The sequence below is a fragment of the Falco punctatus genome, assembly GCF_963210335.1.
Source record: "Falco punctatus genome assembly, chromosome: 8".
In the NCBI taxonomy this organism is placed as follows: domain Eukaryota; kingdom Metazoa; phylum Chordata; class Aves; order Falconiformes; family Falconidae; genus Falco; species Falco punctatus.
Window position 1 is genome coordinate 30,911,889 of NC_137588.1, and position 21,112 is coordinate 30,933,000.

At 42.4% G+C, this 21,112-nt stretch overlaps 1 protein-coding gene across 7 annotated transcripts in view; it reads right to left on the reverse strand.

The window, feature by feature from the left end:
- Nucleotides 1–21,112, reverse strand: part of SEMA5B (semaphorin 5B) — a 295,424-nt gene that overhangs the window by 143,924 nt on the left and 130,388 nt on the right. For all 7 annotated transcript variants that reach the window (XM_080399745.1, XM_080399742.1, XM_080399743.1 and 4 more), the window contains one exon: nucleotides 11,495–11,700. In XM_080399745.1, the coding sequence (XP_080255871.1) occupies nucleotides 11,495–11,648 (154 nt within the window). In that variant the 5' untranslated portion in view covers nucleotides 11,649–11,700. The remainder of the gene's footprint in view (nucleotides 1–11,494; nucleotides 11,701–21,112) is intronic.

The window sequence follows — 21,112 nt, forward strand, 5'->3', positions numbered from 1 at the left end:
CACAGAGCTTGATGGGGTTTGGATCAGCTTCTAAAGATGTGGTAAACCTGGTAATACTTGAGCCTTGGTCTCCTCAAAACCAGCTGCTCCCTACCTCACCCTTACACTGTGTGTTTTGGAGGAAAGTATGTAAACACTGAGCTGAGACTTCCCTGTCTGAACGACAGCATTTACTGCTTCATCTCACTTGAGCTCACTTGTGGCTCTCATCTCCAGCAGGCTGTAACAGCTTTGTGCATCCAGCAAACATCACACAACAGCAAATAGGTTAAATGTCTGTGCCTTGAAATTGCAAAGCCATTGCTGGGTGTACAGAGCATGGCTCACCACTGTGTTATTCAAGAACATCTCTTCCAGAATAATTCTCAGCATGGATTTCCTAGTCTGGAGCAAAATAAACTAAACTATACAGGACCAAGGATTCTTTGTGCAAAATAAGGGCATACCCACATATACAGACTACCCATGCTCCTATCTACCCATCCTCCTATCATAGGATTGCACAAAAAAGCTTCAAAAATATTATAAAAAGACCTTAAGGGAGGAAGACAGGGAAGCTGAACAAGAAGAAAAATTTACAGGGAACCCATTCCAGAAAAGACAACTTGAACCACATAAAAGTACATAAAGCCCCTGTAAAATAAGCTGATTCAACAGTAAAAGTTTGTGCAATGAAGTAAAACATACCTATGGTGGTGATGGTATCACCATCCCTGGAGGTGTTTAAAAAACACATAGATGCGGTGCTTAGCGACATGGTTTAGTGATGGACTTGGAAGTCCTGGATTAACAGTTGGACTTCATGATCTCAAAGGTCTTTTCCAACCTAAATGATCCTATGAATCTATGATATAGCACTCAAGCGCTGTCAAACTCAATGGGAATAAATAAATACCTGTTCTGCAGATACTCAGACCTTCTTTTGTGCAGTGCTAACCTGACCACACATTGAGTGCTTCCATTACTGCCTCAGTATGATCTCTTATCAGTTCTCTTAGCTCACTAGTTCATGGCATGTTTAGTTACTGTGTGTGAGTATTTCAGCATTCCTGGGAAGGCACAGATGACAGCCATGACTTCTGTAACTGTACAATCTCCTCCTCTTTTGGTTTGCTTCAAGCCTCACACAGGGCAAACCATGCATAGTGATGGGCAGATACTCTAGTTTGCAAGTACTTGATCACTTAGACATTTTTCAGACCACCCACTAGTCTGGAGGACTCTCAGCGTTGGATCCCAACCATGACCAACAGATGCAAATCACTTTGTAACATAAGGTAAGGTCTCGGGCTGTCTTCTTGGTATAGAATGATGAAATGTCCCCTTTTCAGAATCAGACCTACCACTTCAGACCATCCTGTGCTTCAATTATCCTCAGTATTCAGCGCATTTTTCACAAAGTAGATGGTTGCCTGCCAAGACTGAGGCCCCAGTTTCCATTGTGTGGGTCACTGACCAAAACCCATCAGGGACAAAGCAAACAAGGCTGTAACCAAAGATCATAAGGATAATGACTACCCATGCTACCACCTGTCTTCTCAAACATAGCGAGTGTGGACACTTCCAGGAATGCACAGAAGTTAAAGTCAAATTACAGCATTATCTTTATTAGACTGACAATGAATCATATTTTAATATCAGCTTCATTTAAAATTTTCTCTCTTTGTTGTAGGTCACACCACAGGTTAGTGCAATAGTCTTTGGAAAATAACTTTCACTCCTACCCCATGCTGGGATGTAAAAGTAGCCTCCACAACACAAAACTACTCCACAATTCAGCAAATTTATCAGGGAAAGGCGTAATCTTTTGCTGTGCGGGCAGAGCTGAGCAAACAAATGTGTCAGCACTCAGAGCTCAACTTTACTCATAAGGCCAAAAAACTCAAGCTGGCTTTACCCCAGAAGTCCTCCTACACATACATACCACCCTGCAGTCTTGTCTTCCCATCACCACCTCCACCTCATTACTGGTATTCTCTTTTTCTTTAACCTGATCTGTTGAAATCTTTAATTGTACATTAAATATGTCTTCATCCCAGCTGCTGCAATTTCTAGCTTCTTTGCCTTCTTAAGTCTCTGATCTGCACACAGCTATGAGGACTCACAAGGCTGTTGGCAGAGTACACGCCCTTCTACAAAATGGGTCAAACCAGCAGTTTCCTACTCTCTCCCCTCAATACCCAAATCCAACTTCGATGTTCTTCCAGCTGTCTCATTTTCATGGTTTCATTTAGTTTACCCCTCTGACCCCACATTCACCTCCTCTCCCACCCCTGCTTTCTCTTCTAGCAGGCTGCACCTTCCAGCCATGTTTCTACCTCATTTCCTGCCCACTCAATCAATTCTTCCTGTCTTGGACAAGTACAAAACTCACCCTTAGATGAAAGAAACAATGAGCTAACCCATGAGTGGCCTGAGAGTCACTGTGCTAGCGGCTTGCCGTGAGCTATTCCTTTTCAATGAGATCCAAGAAACAGAACAGCTGCTAATGTCCCTCTCCAACCTGTCCAAGAATATATGGATAGGAGATGAGTGGAAGAAGAAAGAATAATACTTTTTCTCTCTTGGTATCATGAAAGAGGGAATATTCACATCTCTCAGCTACCAAGGAATAGAAGGAGACAGAAGAAAAGGCTCTGCTCTTTACCACCCTGAAGGTAAAAAAAAACCACCACCAAAGACTCAGGTCGTACCTTCCCAGAGCCATAGAAAACACAATGATCATAGTAACCTAGACATGTTATCATTTAAAGTTATATAAAATCTAGATTATTTTGTATCTCTCCCTTCACTGCCCACAGCTCCTCATTGAACCAACCTTGCTGACCTTCTTCCAGCCCAAGAGAGAAATGGTGTCTGGAGATATAGGCATGGTCCAAGTGCCAAATAGCACTGACACCGGAGTCCTCTGACTTGGGCAAATCATGAAACCATTTAGTGTCTCAGTGCTTCCAATTGTTAAATGGGTGTAGGGATACTAGCGGGTGCACCAAGGCCTAATTATCTGCAAAGCATGCAATGTACAGGAGTCATAACTGTTGCTACTGCATAGCAAGCATCTTAACTCTGTTTCCTAAATTTAAATTTTTTTTTTCAAAACAACTGTTGCTAAATTTTTTCAATATCCAGAAAAAAGAACTTAGTTCAAACCAATTGTTTGCAAAAGTACAGTTATGACTGCTTGGTTATTTACTTTTTTGTCATTAATATGGAGGAGCCAACAAAACACGCCAACCTATAGGGAAGAACCCAGGGATTCAAAACCAGATAAAGAAAACACTGGATAATAAGCATGAACTAGTGCTCACTTCCAGTATGGGACAGCGTGCTGTTAGGTTGTCCTGCCGCCCGCCCCCTGCCCCAGAAGGAGATCCAAGGACTGCAATTCACATGCCCAGTTCGGCACATTTCTACAATTCATCAGCATTTCTGCTCCATCAAAGAGGTCAGTCTTGGCCCATTCTCTGTTTTACTTGGGTTCATATTTGCACATGGTGAAGGGCCAGCAAAAGCTCAATCAAGACCTGCCCCAGGGGAGAGCCAGAAGGCCTCAGGCTGGGGAATTGGGAAAGAAGTCATTTAACGTGAGGGAGGCTCTTCCCTCTTCAGCATGGCTCCTATTGCTCAGACCCCTGCGAGACCTCAGAATCCAGCTAACACAGAATCACACAGTCATTTAGGCTGGAAAAGCCCTTAAGATCACTGAGTCCAACCATAAACCTAACACTGCCAAGTCCACCACTAAACCATGTCCCTAAGTGCCACATCTACATTTCTTTCAATTACCTCCGCGGACGGTGACTCAACATACAGCATTGTAGTTCCTCACTGGCAATGGCTGAGCAAGAGGAGATATCACAGTGCTGCAAGACTGTCAGATACAGGAGTATGTCCATAAGTCATAAACATGTCCATTTGCCATGCCTGAGATTGACAGGACCAAAGTTGTGTCACAGCACAGGTCTTCATGGAAAGAATGGGTTTGGCTTTCCTCAGCAGGCTACCAACTGGGCCAAACACTACCATAACACTGCCTCCCCTCCTCAACAACCCTTCTTGAAAACCTTGCCTGCTATCCCACACAGCACTGCACGGTGTCATGCAGTCCTGTGCCCCACCACCACCTTGTGAAACTCAGCTAACTGGTGCTACACACAGCCCCACTGTTAGCAAACCCAGATATTTCTTGTTTTCTTAAGGATGATGCAGAGTGTTTAAGTATTGTGATCCATTGTTTACTACGACAAGCCCTGCAGCTGTCACGCAATCTCCCTCTGTGAGAAAGATAAAGTGAGTGCTCACGCATCACTTGCGGCTTCCTATGACATTCTGATCAGTATAATCCCTCTTTTCAGACAGGAAAGAAAGCTGCATCTTGGCTCCTACAGCCACTGCAGTCTGATGGAAAAAATACTCCTTTGTCATCATTCAACCATCATTCAATCTGCCTCCTCCACATCTGGAGGCATAATTTTTTCACTATCCTTACAGTTACACATCTACATCATCCACTTGTGCCAGCAGAGACAGTGCAAGATTCAGGACAACTGTTTTTACTAGTGAGAACATTGGAGAGGGCATAGAAAGTATGGCTAAACCCTCCTTGAATTTCACCTCCAGGTAGCCAGACCTGCCACAGAAGCAGATGTGTCCAGTTTTGATGAACATCTGAAACAGAAGTTGACCCTCTTTGCTGGCTCACTAGAGACTGAACTGGAGATGCCAAGCCAAATGCAGAGTTTGTACTTCTTAGCTAGCCAGGCTTATGAGGACTCCTGCCTTCTGTGGACAAAGGTTCCACCACGATTCAGTTACACCAATGAATCAGAGCAGAAACTGTAAAATCCTGAAAGACTTTTAAAATTAACCTGTTCTCATAAGGATCAGTGTTTTTAAATTGGAAGCTGGCTAATAATAGTAAAGGATTATCAGAGACCACATTTCACCAGTGACCTCCACCTCTTTTATTAATGTGCTGTAAAACAGAGCAATCCCCATGTATAAATACAAATCTGCATTTTGCAGCTCAAGCACTTCCATTAAAATACATTCTAAGGATCACCCAACGTTATAAAAAGGAAAGTATGGATGATCTATGAAGTCAGAGCTTTTTAAGCCAAAGCACAAGAGTTTCTTCAGGATTTTACCTGCACCTCCAAAAGCTAGAAATTATCATAAAATCCTCTAACCTAGTCTACTGTGTATTGCAGATCACAGACTTTCATACAACTAATCCTACACTAAGCCAAGGAACATGCTGGATTTCTCAGCTGCTTGATTAAGCCATGTTTGAGGAACAACTTGGCCAGTTGGACCTATGGTAGCAAAACTCTCTAGAAAAAAAATGATATGCTAGGGTTTTTCCATTTACAGACTTGAGGATTCAGTGCTGTGCACTTTGACTATGACCTAGCTCAGCACATAAGCATACACTTGGTTTCAAGTACACAATCCCGCCAACTTCAAGGTAAGTACATATTAAGTGCTTGACCAAGTTGAGGCAGTTTGTGGCTTTCCAGGGTGATCCCCGCATGATTAAACAAGAATATTTCTTATGAAATTGCTAGTACAAAAGTGAACTTTATCAAAGTATAATGACATCCTTGAATGGAAGGTTTTAGGAGAATATGATCTATTGACACTCATCAGAAGCAGATATGCTAAATAAATGAGGTCTGCCATACCACTGGCTCACAAACTTACTCAGTTAGGGAACTATGCTAAGGAAACTTTAAAATTGAGAATGAGGTCTTCGTAAGGCCTATCATTGTTTGCAGTGAACCACAGAAAAAGAAAGAAAGCTCTTTGCTTTGCTTTTCACTCTGCTTCTTTTCTCTGAGCTGTGTCTGAGATCTCAAAAGAGGCACCTCTGTTCCCTAGACTTAGCCACTGTGCCAAAGAAAGGACCATGCACATGCTGCTGTTAGCCCCAGTTACACCACCGGTACCTCTGAAAACTATACAGCACGCTACACTGGTGGCCTTCTGAATACCTGCTCCTCCACACTGCGAGTCTACCTCAGTCACGCTGCTGAAGATGCCCTCCTTCTCATCATCACCACCACTCATGGTCAGGGGTTGCTCCTTCACTTGAGCTGTTACACCTCTTTAAAGTTTTACCTTCCCTGCATTCTAATATGTGAGAGTTACTCAATCACTTTGCTTCCTGAAGCTTCACTGTAAAGCCTTCCTTTTCTCTCCTGCTTGTCATGATTTGCTCTGTCTAAAGCACTGCGTGAATGAAGGGCAACTCTTCCTTTTTCTTCTTAAGGCCCCAAGGTGCAGCACACTGAATAATTTTTTCAGTCAGATCTCATTGCAATTATTGGTGAAGTGCCTTGGACACCATTAATGAACAAGTGTCAAAGAACTAGCATCATTATTGTTATAATTATTATTGGAATAAAATGGAAGGAAATGGAAGGGAAAATATATTGAGAGCCATTGGGTGTAATTTTCAGAACTTGTGCCTGAGAGCAAATTACTTCCCTAACCACTGTATATTTATGGCTTTATCAGTCATAATTTTCAAATTCTAAATCAACTCTAAAGAAGAAAATACCAGCTTCATTTGCCACAGTTCCATTTTTTCAAGATTAAAAATAAAATTGCCACGAGGCCTACTTAATGGAGACAAAATCTATACTGAAATGCACTGAAGGTCAAACATTCTGTAGCACCCACAGGATGCCACCAGTTTCCAGTCAACACTCCATCATCAGTTAACGTCTGGACTCCCTGTATGGAGATTCAAGGGCAGTAAGGCAATGAGCTAAAAGACAATTCCCCTGTAATGTATTTTGCCTTCCCTTTGATGTTTAGCCAGATATGCCTCTCATATGATTGTCAAAATCTCACTTGCTGAAGAAAAGTGTAAATCTTTATCAGAACTTCCTAAGGGGCTTTCCTAGCTGGCCTTTGGAGTTGATGGATGCTAATGTGCTTTTTTTCCACCAATAAACAGTAAAGGGAATAGTGTATTAGTGACCAATTCAACAATAGTGGGGGTGTTTGGTAAAATGTCAAGAACGTTCAAAAGAAATAAATCATATGCTATTTCCCTTCAGCCTACAAAGTTAAAACAGCTTTTGCTTTCAATACAAGTGAACACTTAACTGCTCCCCACAGATTTCAGTGTTTGAAGCTGGCCACATTTCAATAAAATGTTGTTTAAAGAAAGAAAATATTGAGAAAATATATAGCATGCTACATTCATGCAACCTGAATCACATTCATCTGGTAGGAGGTAATAATTACAGACAGTCTGAAGTAAAAACCCAGATTTAAACACTCCCAAACTAATTCATTTTGAAAACCTGAAGCAACAGACAAAGCAGCTTGTCTGCATCTAGGAGAGATTGAGGATTAGACATGGGGTCAAATGCCGCACACTGAGAACTCACACCAGCCACGATGATACAGTCTGCAAAGCTGAGATCTGCAGCCCTGAGACAATCTGGGATACAAGCTATTTAACCAAGTCCACCTCTCTCCTGTACTTCAGTATGGGATCACCTGAGGTGTTTTCATGGATGAAGATATGTATTAAAGCCAGGACATATGCTCTTCCATACTCTAACTGCCATGACTCAGGGGTGAAAGCCTTGGGAGGCAGAACACAGGAAAACCTGGGAAGTCTATCATACTTTTTCCTGAGCATAGTGATTTAATGGATAAACCTAATGAGAAATAAATAATGGTATAAACTGCAAGTGGGAACCTGTCTACAACTCATTTCCCATTCAGTAATGAACATCCAAGTGATTCATATAACACAGATGAGTTTGCGAACTTTTAAGCACTTCCTTGGTAAACAAGCTGAAACCAAGCACACTGCACCCATCACAAACATATATGCATGTCAATCATGGCTCTGGCTCTCGAAATAACAAATCTTACACAGTATTGCTATGGCTGAAGATGTTTCTGGCTTTCCCAAGGGGCATGGTACAAAGGAGCTCCAAATGTCTTTAATGAATAGAAAAGGTGCTTTACATTCAAGAAACAGCTGTATAACAATGAAGTATACTGCTAAGAACCAGGACAGTATGGCAAGGGCACAGCCCAGTTGCAAATATAGGGATCAATCTATGGTTGTAAGATATATATGAAAAAGACAAGGAAAATGTGCATGACTGACAATAATTAGAAACAATTTCTCTGCTGTTTGGCTTACCAGAGTGGTCCACAGCGGAGCTGTGCTGGGATGACATACTGGTTAGTGAAATGGGACTTGGATGTATATGTACATGCATGTATAAAGAAAAAAGGATGCACTACGGATATACTTGACTTGTTTCACTAATTTCTCAGCTCTTTGAAAAACAACCAAGCATGCAAGACCCTTAGTGTAGCTACCCACTCACAGCCAAACAGGTAATAAGACACCAGAAACAGCCTCCTGGGAAGTAAAAGATCATTTTCTTATTGATCTAACTAGGAAAATCAAACTTTAACTGGATTTCCTATAAGCACAGAGTACAACAATCTAGTTATGAAAAGCCCAAACTGAGTACATTGTTATTGTTGGTGAACTGTACAATGAGCATCATTTATAGCCCCCAGGGAAACTGGGGCATCATTATGTTAGTTTGGTACTGTGCAAACACACAGAACGGTGCTCACAGCACAAATTCCTAACCTGTCCCTCACAATCTCTATGTAGTCTTCCAGGACAAATTGTTCAGCTGACAGCCCTTTTCAGCACACATCTCTCCTCGCAGTTCAAACTTTAGTGTATAAAATAAGCATATTTAGGACCAGAATTTATGTTCCTCAATTTGTTTAGACCATTTCTCTAGTCACAATTAATGGCCGGTGGTTTTGGGAATGGACTCTGTGAAGAAAAGGCATTTCTTCAGGTCCAAACACAGCTAAAGTAAAAGCATTTTGCATACATAAACTCCTTTCTGCTTAAATGAGCAGGTCATGCTGTATTCTCTCTTACTCCTCCCATAGCAAAACAATGAGATATCAGTTCAAACAGATGGTCGACTAGTGTGGATGAGATACAATAAGCAAGAGATAAGACACAGAAAATAAATAATTTCTCGGGAAGTCGGTTAAAAAGTAGACAGAAAAGAGTTTTACTTGGATTCTTCCATGACAAGGATATTATCCAGCCAACTGGATGTTAAGAATATTGTAATCTGGAGGAAAAGTACAATAAAAAGAGAGGCTGAGCCCAAGCAAGGTGGGAACTGAAGACTGGAGAACACAAAACAAGTTGCGGCATCTCTTTTGTCTTGCAATAGGGAGCCTGGCTAGCAAGGTTGTGAAAAAGTAGCTATTCAAGCCCTTTGTAACATAAACTGTTTTGTTAACCTATTCATTCTGGCAGTAAATTAATGCATCCTGTATGACTGAATGGTCTGGGGCCTTACTTATTATTACCACCCATCCACTGAAAATTGCTGGTGTAACATAATCCTCTCCCCTGGCAGCAGAAGCAGCAGCAGAGCTGCTGTGGATCAATCTTTCAGCCGTTGGCTTGGCATTCCCATTGTAGAGCAGGTTGTGATCCATAGGACGGTGCATTTGGAGACCCACAGAAAACCCATGAGGTTTTAGGTGCCTTTAATTTTATTCCTGTGTATTTTCCAGCTGAGCTTTCCAGAAAAAAAATACAAGATTAAACTGCATCATGAACAATCAAGAGGAAACAGGTGCTGAGAAAAAACAATAAATCTGAATTTAACTTGGGTTTAAGAGATGATGTGTCTGTAATTTCAATCTTCATTTCTTTTGTATAATTGTCAAGTTCTAATGAACTCACCAGTTTTTGCCCTCCATCATTAAAGAGATGGAAGGAACAAGAACAGTAAAAGGGGAGGAGAGATTACTTTTTTCTGTGAAAAATTCATGCCTGATTAAAACAAAGCAAACTGGCAGATTATGAGTGTGTTTACATAGCCATCACTTCTGCAGAGAAGCACTCATACTGAGTGCCAAAAAATACCCACCAATTCCTCAACATCAGGAATCAGGGCTCTAATATTCTCTGCAGAATGTTTTATATCAGGGTGCTGGATCCTGCAAACACATCCTTTGTAAACTCAAAGTTTGGTGCTCCTGGTTAATAGAAAGAGTGCACGCTTTTTCTCTTTGCTGTACCTGCAACATCCTCATTATTATATTATCTATTTAAATATCCAGCTGAGTTCCACCACATTTTTAACCACAAGGGTTTCTCCTTTCACCCCTCCCCAGTTAAACAGATGGTTAGACTTATTTAGCAATTAAAATCAAGGTTTATTTACTCATTCCACTGGAGCAAGGTTAGAGCCAGTGCCATATCATGTACACTTAAAGATTTTGCTAATTTACTTTAATCCACTTAAACCTTTAAAACACGGATAATGGAAAACAGACAAGAAATCTCTTACACTTTCCAAATTAAGAGACAAGAGTTTCCTTCTCTGTGAAGAAGAGTAAAGCTCTCTAGAAGAACCCTGAAAGGTCAGCAAGGAAGCTTTTGACTACTTTCTTCCTGGAAACTCTATCTCAAAGGTCAGAAAACCACAACTAAATTGCCTTTAGCAAAGAACCTAACTAGAGACACATTGCAAGGTACTTAATTGCCTTTAGTGAAGAATGTAACTGGAGATGCATTGCAAAGCCTTAAATGGGAACCAAAATCGATATTTCAACATTTAGGAGGAAACCATTTTTAGCAAGGAGATTCAGCAGCTGACGATGCTGGCACATTGAGCTTAACACACTAGTCTGGGGTGAATTCAGAAATAATGGTGGTACCAACATAATGATCTGTCATGTGGGTAAGCGGGCAGACTGACCAGACAGCAGCTTAGTAGTAACCATACACTCACGGAAAATCCAATTGGGATAAGAACAAGAGAAATTCCATGCTGCAAAAGAACAATCAAAGGGTTGCTCATTGCAACACAAAGGCCCTCTTTCACATTCTTAAGACCTTGTCAAGTTAAATGCCCAGATGAAAGACAGAAAAAATACTAGCAAAGGTGATAAATACATAACAAAACAAAAACAAAACAAAACCAAAAAAAGCAACAAATGAAAAGGCAGCCACTCCCTGAAATTTTAAAACAATGTACTTCTCTTGCATTCAAGTATGTCCAAATTCTCTATCACTTTTCACTTAGTAAGTGTCTGGATCCAGTCAGCCAGGTGAGGTATATTAGCATTACTGAATTCAGTTAGAGAAGAGGAAACTGAAAGACATTTTCAGTGTGGCACACGATTACAGGGAGCCGGTAGCAGAACTGAAAATGGAGATTCTTAGACCAGTAGTCCCAAAACTGTCTGAATTAAGTGATTGCTGTGACACCTCAGAGTTAAAACACGGAGGGAATTCCCTCAAAAGGAATATGATTCTTCAGGTCACTTGGACTGGCTTGTGGATCACAGGTGTAAGGAAAAGGGCACAGACTAAACCATTATCCATAACACCACCAGGAAGGACTTCAAAATGGACCATCCTGCTGGACCATGAAACAGGAATAGAAGCTCTTACCTTCAAAAGCAATTGTGGGGTGTTCTTTCCTGACACATTGCTGATGTTCTGCTTCAGAGTATTCAGGTACATTCTGTGATGATGAGAGATGAAAAGCAAGAAGAAAAAGGCTTGGCAATAACAGGGAAATGGCCTTTAATCTTGAAACAACCATGACTGAAGGGCGTCTGGAGATCTAGCTTCCAAGGTAGGCCCAGGGAGAATACCTGAAATACAAATAATTCCACTTTCAGAAAGATGAAGGCTTATCCAGAGTCTGTAACATAGACAGAGAAGCGTGGAGGTTCCCCTTTCATCCCAGCCTCACTTGTGCTAAGTACACAAGATAATATTCCACAAACAGTATCTAAAAAAAAAAAAAAAAAAAAAAAAAAAAAGACTCGATTTACAACCGTATTTGGGCTTCCAACTTGAAAGAGAAGGGAAGTGCACAGCTTCCTAAATATATATCTCTGTGTACCTTTGGGGTGTATGTCCTTATACAGCAGCTAGTGTGCAACGGCCAGCACTAACAACATGAAATCCCAAGTATTCCAGGTGTAAATATGTCCCCCAGTGTGGACATCTCACTCCTCAGTTTCATGATAAGTCTGTGTTTAAATGTCATGCTACATTCAAGAGACCGCAAAGGCCAACATCAGTCATCACAATAACACATATGCAATTAATACTGTTCTAATAGGAGATTTATACATTTTACCACTGCTGTTTTATATGTCTTAAAACAAGAAAAGCCAATTTAAAGGTGCTGCTAGAAAAGCACTAGCTAAAGTAACATAAAAATTAAAAGAGCTTAATGGGGGAAATGGTGAGAAGTGAGTGAATTGCCTGCATTATCATGGGATGCTATAGCTCCTAGTCGCAACAGCTGAGGCACAGCTAAAGAGGAGGAGCACTCACTCTGAGGCTAGGAGAGGAGAAAGTCGTGCCTTTTCTACGTGAGCATTTTTAACAACAACAGCAGAAAAGAGATAGCTCTAAAAACTCCCCGGGGCCTACCAGGACTGGGGCAGGGGATGGAGGATTAGTTAGTCCATGCCACAAGCTCCCCAAGGTGCTGCTGCAGCTTAAGAAAATCTGCATTGCCAGATGTAATCTTACTGATGTGCATATTGTACTTTCCTATGTAACTTTGTTCAGTTATTGCAAACATGTTTTCAAACAAATAGTCTCCTACGCTTAAACCTTATCTAATGATAAAGCTGATTCTGATTAAATTCACACATAACAAGACTTTCAGTCCCTGCTGGTGTAGTGATTCATAAAGGTAATCTAACAGCCAACACCTGCAGTGCCCAATGCATCTCTACTTTTGTTCAGAGTCTCCAAAACACTTTCAGTGAGCTGAAGTGGCCAGGCTGGTGGCTGGTAACATGAGGCACTGATACACAACGACAGGCTCCCAGCGTGGAGCGAACTCCAATATAGCAGACAATATTGTGACATCAAGGAGCTGGAAGAAGTTTGTAAAGGTCTTTGGGCACCACAGGAGCAATAAAGGACTGCTTGCAGCAGCAGTGGGAGACAGCTGATTTGAAAGGTGGATCCTATGTTTTATTCCTATCTGTATTTCTCTGTGATTTTAAACACTGGCATTAAGATGAGTTGCCAGCGCATCCATTATATGTCACCTCAGCATACCACTGGCTGAAAAAAGCGCTGGCATTCAGGATTTGGGGTAGCTCTTTGCAGTTGGTTTCCCAGCTAGCGTGAGTGAGAGAGTACAATATTTCATATTTTTTCCAGCCCCATATACATGCAGATTTTACGCAGGGATGTATGAAACACCCTTCTTGTTCTCCAAAGGAGGTTCTACAGTGCTTCACTATGGAAGGTTTTTTCTAAACACAGAAAATACCACGTTAAATTAAAAAATGGGACAGGCAGAAGGAAGAGATGTAAAATCATTCAAAGTTAAGGCCAGCACAGCATTTAGTCATTAAGTGCAAGCAGTACTGTGGCATCTCAGATGATGGAGATGTTATGCAAGTCACGCTGTAATGAAAATTATTGATGATGAAGCATCAGATTATATTTTCAGCCATTGGTTTAAATGATCATTCTATTCAGTACAGATCCAGAAGTGAAACACAGCACAGAGATGGGAACCCAAGGGAGATACATTTTGTATAGCTCTCGGATCCACTTCAAGTTCCAGAGGAGACAAGCCAAACTTTCCTTAGCTAGGATAAGATTGTTGTGGGAAATGCACAAGAGGCAAAGGGACGTCACTGTTCAGATATCCTTGGTGGAAGCTGGAAGAGACAGTCCTGGAAATCTCCTTCCAGTGCAGCCATTACTGGCTGATTCTAGAAATAAGGTAATAAATTAGACAGACACGTAGTCTCAGCCAATACAGCCATTTTCATGTACTAATCATCCAAACAATGATCTCAAACTAGGTGAAAAAAAATCTTCAAAGACATGCAGTAGAGTCACATGCTCCTCTAACGCTGTATGTGGTCTACAATCAGCAGATGAGTACATTCAACTTTCACACTCATCAGGGTCATGAAATGGTAAAAAGTTGCATACAGGAAAGCTTCATAATATCCCACAGCCTATTCTGTGCCAAAGCAGAGTACATTTACTAGTGTTTTGTCTGGACTAGTTGTAAAGCGTGCCAAGTAGCTGGATTTCTGCCACTTTCCCTGGGAGATTTTACCACAGTCCAAGAGACTTCAGTGTTCCTTAGAAAGCTGTAACCAGAATTTGGGGTAAAGTTCCATCTTTTTTCCTTATTGTCATAGGGAAATCCAAAGTGTGCATGAAAATAATGGTTTCAAACTTGATGTGAAGTGGAAAGTAATATATAACCAAACAAAGATGAGAAAGAAACATTATAAAAAACTTGTATCCTTCCCTATGTCCCCTATCATCTCCTACATCCAATTGAATCCATCAAATGCATGGAGTTCTCGTGCTGGGAAGCTGAACAAAATCACCATCATATGCAACCCTGAACTGGTGTCTACTGAAGTCAGAGTCAATGGTTAAATGCCAGATTGATCAAGGGCCACAGAAGCCAGAGCCCTAGAGCACCAGCTGAACAATATTCAGACAGTGGATAGCATTGCACAAGGTTACTCCTTCAACCTGCCCCTTCCCAGGCTGTCTTGCTAATTTTTTTCCCTCAATATTTTAAGAGAGACTAACTCAGTAATTGCTATTCCCAGCTGCTGCAACTTTATTTCTGATAAAAACATACTCTGAATATGAAGTAGTGCCATGTGCAAGAGCAGGTCAATTGTATGTCAAGAGCAAACTAGTAACTGCCTGGAAGAGTCCAGAAGGTAGTTATGAAGCACAGATGTTTTAATTCTACTGGAGACGGCCAAACTCAAGCCTTCAATTTTGCCCAAGCTTCAGATTTTCACTGTGATGGCTGGAGTATGACCAGTGCTTAGGACCAGTTCTCATCCACACTGTTAAAATACTGCACGCCCTAAGCACAGCCCGGAATGGCAGTTTTGCATTGCTGGAACTTGCCCTAGCTTTAAGCCGTTTTGATACAGTTAAATGCTATAAAAAGAGCTGTTCTTATTAGACTCTCTGCTCAAAATGGCTTAGAGCTCAAGAAATCAGATGTTAAGGTTTCAGTGCAGATGAGAGACAAGAGCTCAAATCCCTGGTTAAACTCGAATCTCAGACAGAACACAATTTCAATTATTTATTTGCTCATCTTGATGTATCTTTACCACCTTAGCTATTCTGCACACACACAACACACCCAGCCCCCAGTGCAGGTGTGTTAAAAAAATAAAAACGGATAAAAATTCCAACAACTTTATCTGTCCAATATTTTCTGTCCTTTCCGCCGTAAAGCCTGCCCTTTGTTACTCTGCACGGTCCCAAGGCCCAGTGATGGGGCTTCTCTCTCCCCTCTCTTAGTCTGCACAGTGAATCCCTCTGGCCCTCTGCCAAAAAAAAGGTCAACAAATTCAGGCTCCATTGGATCCAGTGAAATATGCTCCAGAGACAGGTATTTTGTAGAGCACCACTTCTGCCACCATCCTCTTGTCTCTTAAATCAGGCTTGCTTAGCTCATGGGCCTCCCTGACCGTAGCAGCGGCAGCAGGGGGTGGGCAGAGAGCTGCTCCTTCTGGGTGAGGCAAGAGGTTTGCACACTCAGTGTACCCCCAAAGCTGAGATCTGCAGCCACAGCACCCATGTCCCATGTGAGCACAAACCCACTGCCCCATGCCTGTTTCTCACCCAGGCCATTTCATGGCAGCCTGATAAGGACAGCATATAATTCTGCTTTGCCTCGTGGCTTCACCCCCTCACACAAGCACAAGCATTCAGGGGATCACCCACAGTCCCTCCCTTATTCATTCTTGGGGCATGACTCTTTTCCAGCTCAGCCTGTATTGTATCACTGTAACTCCATTGATTTCACAGGAACTAATCCTGATTTACAGAGGGTAACTCAGATCAGGCCCCCTTTGACTAAAGCTCCACGTCTAAAAGAAAAATACCTTCAATCAATCTTCAGGGCTTTAAAACAAAGCACACTTTAAAAATGGCTGTACCAGGAATTCATATCCCGCTTTCCTCTGACTGTAACTATCATTTTGACTTAATAAAACGTGACAGTAAAGTTTAAGGATAAAAGAAAATGCTTCATCTTTCATTTTAAAGAAAAGAGATGCCTTTAAAAAAGACTAAAAAAGGAACCTCCTGTAAAAGCATTAATTCTTCTGTTCAGGATCTTTTGTGATTGGCACAGTTATGATTAGAATGGGATATCAGAGGGAAGAAGAGCAATGGAAAGAGGTGGACATTAAAATATTAAAAAAAATACTGGAAGAATAAGGGAAATAAATATAAACATTATAAAGCAAGACAGCTCGGCAATGCAGCTATGACAGGCTGGCACAGGCAGCTCTGCCCTAGAAAACAGAGAACTCCAAGGCCAGCAAAACCACGGTCGTTTATTCATCTGCCGCTCCTTGCCCTCCCCTCCCGCCCTCACCATCTGGAATTTGTCCCACCAGAGTGGCTCCAAGGGCCACTCCACACTATCGAAGAAAAGGCACAGCTCTTCCCTCTGCCCCTGGCCACATCCGTATGCTCAGCCCTCAGCGTGCCTGTGCTGGGGACATGCATCTGCCTCACAGCCGAAGCACTTGCATGTCCAGACATCAGACCTTATGTGCATCCTCAGACTGGGCTCCTATGTACCGAGCTTTTCTCATTTATTCACTTGTGAGGCAAACATATGAGAATGCTCAAACCACTGTTCAGATGAGAATCTGTGATGAGATCTTGTTTGGCTTTTATTAAATCACCCTACAGTCTTCCAAAGAATCGGCAAGCTCACTTCTAATTTCATGCCAGCTGCAGCTCTTGTTCTGGCTGGGTTTCACCATGCTCTCCTATGCCCACCTTGTTCAGGGCTTCCCATGGCCTCCACTACCACATCATCTACGAGCCTCGCACTGAACCCACTCTCACAACACCACAGGAAGACAAAACCACATTTTCTTGCATATAATCCAAGGGTTATCTTTTGAAAAAAAAAAACGACGATTCAGCAGCAGGGTGGATCGTAAGAGTGTGCAGGCAGTTGCCCTCCTGCAGCAAAGCAGAAGCTTGAGCTCCACGCTGACCACTCTCACATCTCCTGCCTCGCACAGTCTGCAAGGCACCAGTTGCAGTACCACAGTAGGCTTTACATTAGGAATAAAACAATCAAGATCTCGCAACACAGGTCGCTCTATTGCAACCTTTCTGTTATCCAGATCTATATAAATAATTCAGGTAACTCTTTGCAAAGGAGAAATGAGTTTAACCTAAATACACTGTTCCGTTCATGGCTCATGAAACCTGTAGTGGAGCTGCATAGTAATAGTCTATAGATTGTTCTTCTTAGAACTACATCCCACAAAAGATTGACAGTGTACTTTGGGGCATTTTATTTCTAAAGCACTTTCTGGTTGCTGGTCAAAGCCTCCCAGGACTAGTCAAGGTCTCAAACCAAGATCACAAAATGCAATGGGATGTTCTTGTTCAGGTAGGTAACAAAGACAAAACTCTTAATAACAACTCAGTAAAACATGAATTGGTGTCAGTCCACTTCTTTATAGACTGGTGTAAGCCCTCAATGAGCCATCAGCCACCACTTGGTTACTTGGCCTCAGCAGTGCAGTCACTGACTGCATGGTCCTGAAAACTGAACTGTTTCCTCACCTTTAGAGGAAGCCCTCCAAACAGGAACCTATTACAGAAAGCTCCCATTAAATAAAGCTGATTCAACAATAAAAGCCTGTGTAACAGAGCAAAATATACTGTACCACTGGGTTCTTGCCAAACCCAGTGGGCATAAATAAATACCTGCTCTGCTGAAACTCAGGCCTGCTTTTGAATAGCACTAACCTGACCACACATTGAGTGCATCCCCAAGTGCTTCAAGAGGTGCTCCCCAGGGGACTCTAGATCTTTTTTACTGGCTACACATAATATAAAGACATGGGAGGTTTTGTTAGCATTTATTTGGGGTATGAATTTAGCACTTGTGAAAAGGTGCCTCGGAGTCTGAAGTCTTCTGTTTATCCAAAGATCGTATTTGGCAATGAAGGCTTACACTCATTTATTTCCCTGGTGGTATGCCTCCAGTTCTCCAGAAGACTAACTCTACAGTGGGGATGGAAAGACCTTCTACTTGCTGTTCACAGAATGGCCTCTCTGCAAGGCTGTCAACAGACATGTCAAAATGGAGATATTTTTGGTAATTCTGGGACCTGGACTGACTGTGGAATTACTTTTCATGAGCTCCATCTGCGAAACACAGAGATGAAGGCAGAGGCGAACGCAACAGCAGAACGCAATGGATGCTAAGGTACTTAGCACAACTACCATTCAGACACGACTTTTACTGCAGCCTCAATTAGAAATCAGGAGCTCCTGGCTCCCAGTCAAAGTCTCTGGATGTTCCATCAAAAGGAGAGGATGAATGAGTGTAACACAGCCCAAGAGAGGAGGCACCCCAGGGCTCCCAGGACAGCAGCAACACAGCAAGAATAACAATTCCAGAGGCCCTGTGTGCAGCAGGGGAGTGAGCCAAGGGCTCAGCATCCCTTGCAGTGCAGTCGCCTTTCTCACTGTACACGTGATGTAGAGTTCTCTGCACGGGTGCTGTAAATCCAAGGTGCCAGATGTGCTGTTTACATGCAGATCAGCTATATAGTGCAAGTACAGTAGATTCAGCACCTGACCTACTGCAAACAGTCAGCTGGCTGCAAAGGCTCTTTCTGGCTTGAGGTTTGGTACTTAACCCATAGACTCATGCCTTAAGCCTATGGCTGTTGCAGAAACTCTAATGCAGAAGCTTTGCTTCAAGTTGCTCCCCTGCACAATGTGGAAATGGTTTGTAAACATGTAAATTAGCAGAGCCACAGCCCCTGAGACCACAGTGCACAGCCAATGTCATTCAAACGCACTCTGGTGCCTGGCAGTCTGGAGACACTTCTCTGTTTGCAGTGATTTCCAGATGTGTGGTGTTCCTGCTCAAACACCCTCCCCCACTGGAGCCATGACATTACAGCTGGGGAAACTGAGGCATGACACAGCTCTGTGACTCAGTCACTAGTAACTGCAGCCAGTTTTTGAAAGAGACAGGAAGAGAAGTATTCTCTTCCAGATGCTTTTGGTATGGGGCTTTCTTTTGTCTCACAGTTTAACACGAAAACCAGAAGTGTTCTTGAATGTTTGACTTGTTACAGTACTAACTGTTGTTTTACAGACACTAGTTTTTTATTCAGTTCTAATTAGAGGGTCCACTGGAGACATCCCAATGGAATTTTAATAGGGAAGTTAGTGACAATAGTTCCAAATTGTATCACACCTAATACAGGTTGGTAACTTGCAAGGTTTCTCTCTTCAACACTGAGCACAAGCTGGGGACAGCTGATTATGTCAGTTGATAATCTGTCAATCTGACAGTCCCCAGATTACATCAAGCAGATAGGCAATCCTGATAAACTACGTAGCAGCCACTATGGTGACCCTGTGACCACACAGTTGGGAAAACAGTGAGAAGATGAAATTTAAAAAACCCCACACTTTATTCTCTTGACCTGAAGCAATCTTAGAATTCAAGCCTCCAGCAGCCAAAAACTGAGCCATGAAATCATCACACCAATCAACCTCCTGCCTGAGAGTCAGCCACAATATATGGGCTTGACTTTCCCGAAAGCCTTTTTTTTTTTTCCAGTTTAAAGACTCCAGGGCTAGCTCCAGGGCTACAGCTCCTGCCACCCGCTCCCCTTCTTTTCCATCCCACAAATCCTCTTGCATCCCTCACACAGCCCCACGCTGGGGTCAAAGGTGGATGCTGCATGCCACAAACCAATCTCATCCCTCCCAGTAGGTCTTTCCTGCTGCGTTTCAACAACAGGATGAGAACTTCTGCCATTTTTTCTAATGCTTGACCATGCAAGAGAGAGAAACCACAGGCTGTTTGTTTGTGTCAAAGATTTGTGATTACCCGATGCCACATAACACATACTCGTGGTTTGATTTTAACTCTAGGAGAATAAACACAGAACATCCCTGTAGCATAACTCCAAGTTTCAGCCTGCTTGGAAACAAGAATATGTTTTGCTGCAGTGTCTTCTTGGCACTGCACAGCACCATTTATCATATGGAAGCCTTTGGCTAGAAGGCACTCAAATGGCCTACATATGCCTCAGATGTGAACAGACAAAGTAATAATTGTCAGCCAGACTCTTTTTTATCCTGCCGTGCTCAGGTTTTCTCATATTTCTTGCAACAGCAGTTACCTGTTGGGCTCTGTTAACTCCTCCCCTTGTTGGAGCAGCAGGGCTGCTTTGGTCTGCCCCGACTCTCACATTATATTTGGGATACTGCAGAGGAGAGCCGCTTTTCTCAGAGCTACCCAGCTGTAGGGTAGCACTGGAGGGAAGCAGTGCAGAAAATACACAGCTCACGAATGACAGGTCATTACTGACTGCTGTGTGTAAACAAAATGAGAGTGATTCCTCATCTGCTGAAAACAACAGTGACATCAGTTTTCCAAAAAAAATAATCTGGTGATCAACAGTTTCTGAAAAGACTTACCTGAATTTTCCTCTTCCTCCAAACATCCTATGCAAATTCTCTGATACAAGGAGCACGGTATTGTGTTACCTGCTGACTGAAGCTCACCAGCCCAAGAACACAGGTATTGCTATGCTGGGTAGCAGCAACACCATTTTAGAGCTTTTCTCAAAACTGATATTTAGGCAAAGGGAAAGTAAAGCAGGACAGGTAACCTTTGAAAAGCCCCTGGCTGCATTCTTTTAATGAACTGCGGTTGTAATTTTCACTGTCCACAGATTTTTATCTGTACAGTCCCCATCCTAAATATAAGTCTGTCCCTCTCCCTAAATTCCCAAAGACACCATGGTGATTCAGGATTTAATGCAAATGCTGGAATCTATGACTTAAATAAGCAGCTCCATGCTGGAATGGAAAGGAGGAATATCTGAGACTGACAGCTGGGATCATCCTCCATGCTCACATTTTTGACAAATCCAGGTGTCCAGCCAAAACTGGATATCTGAATATCCTCCCATCAGGCAGGAGAAGCAGCCTGCTATCGGATGCCCCAGCCCC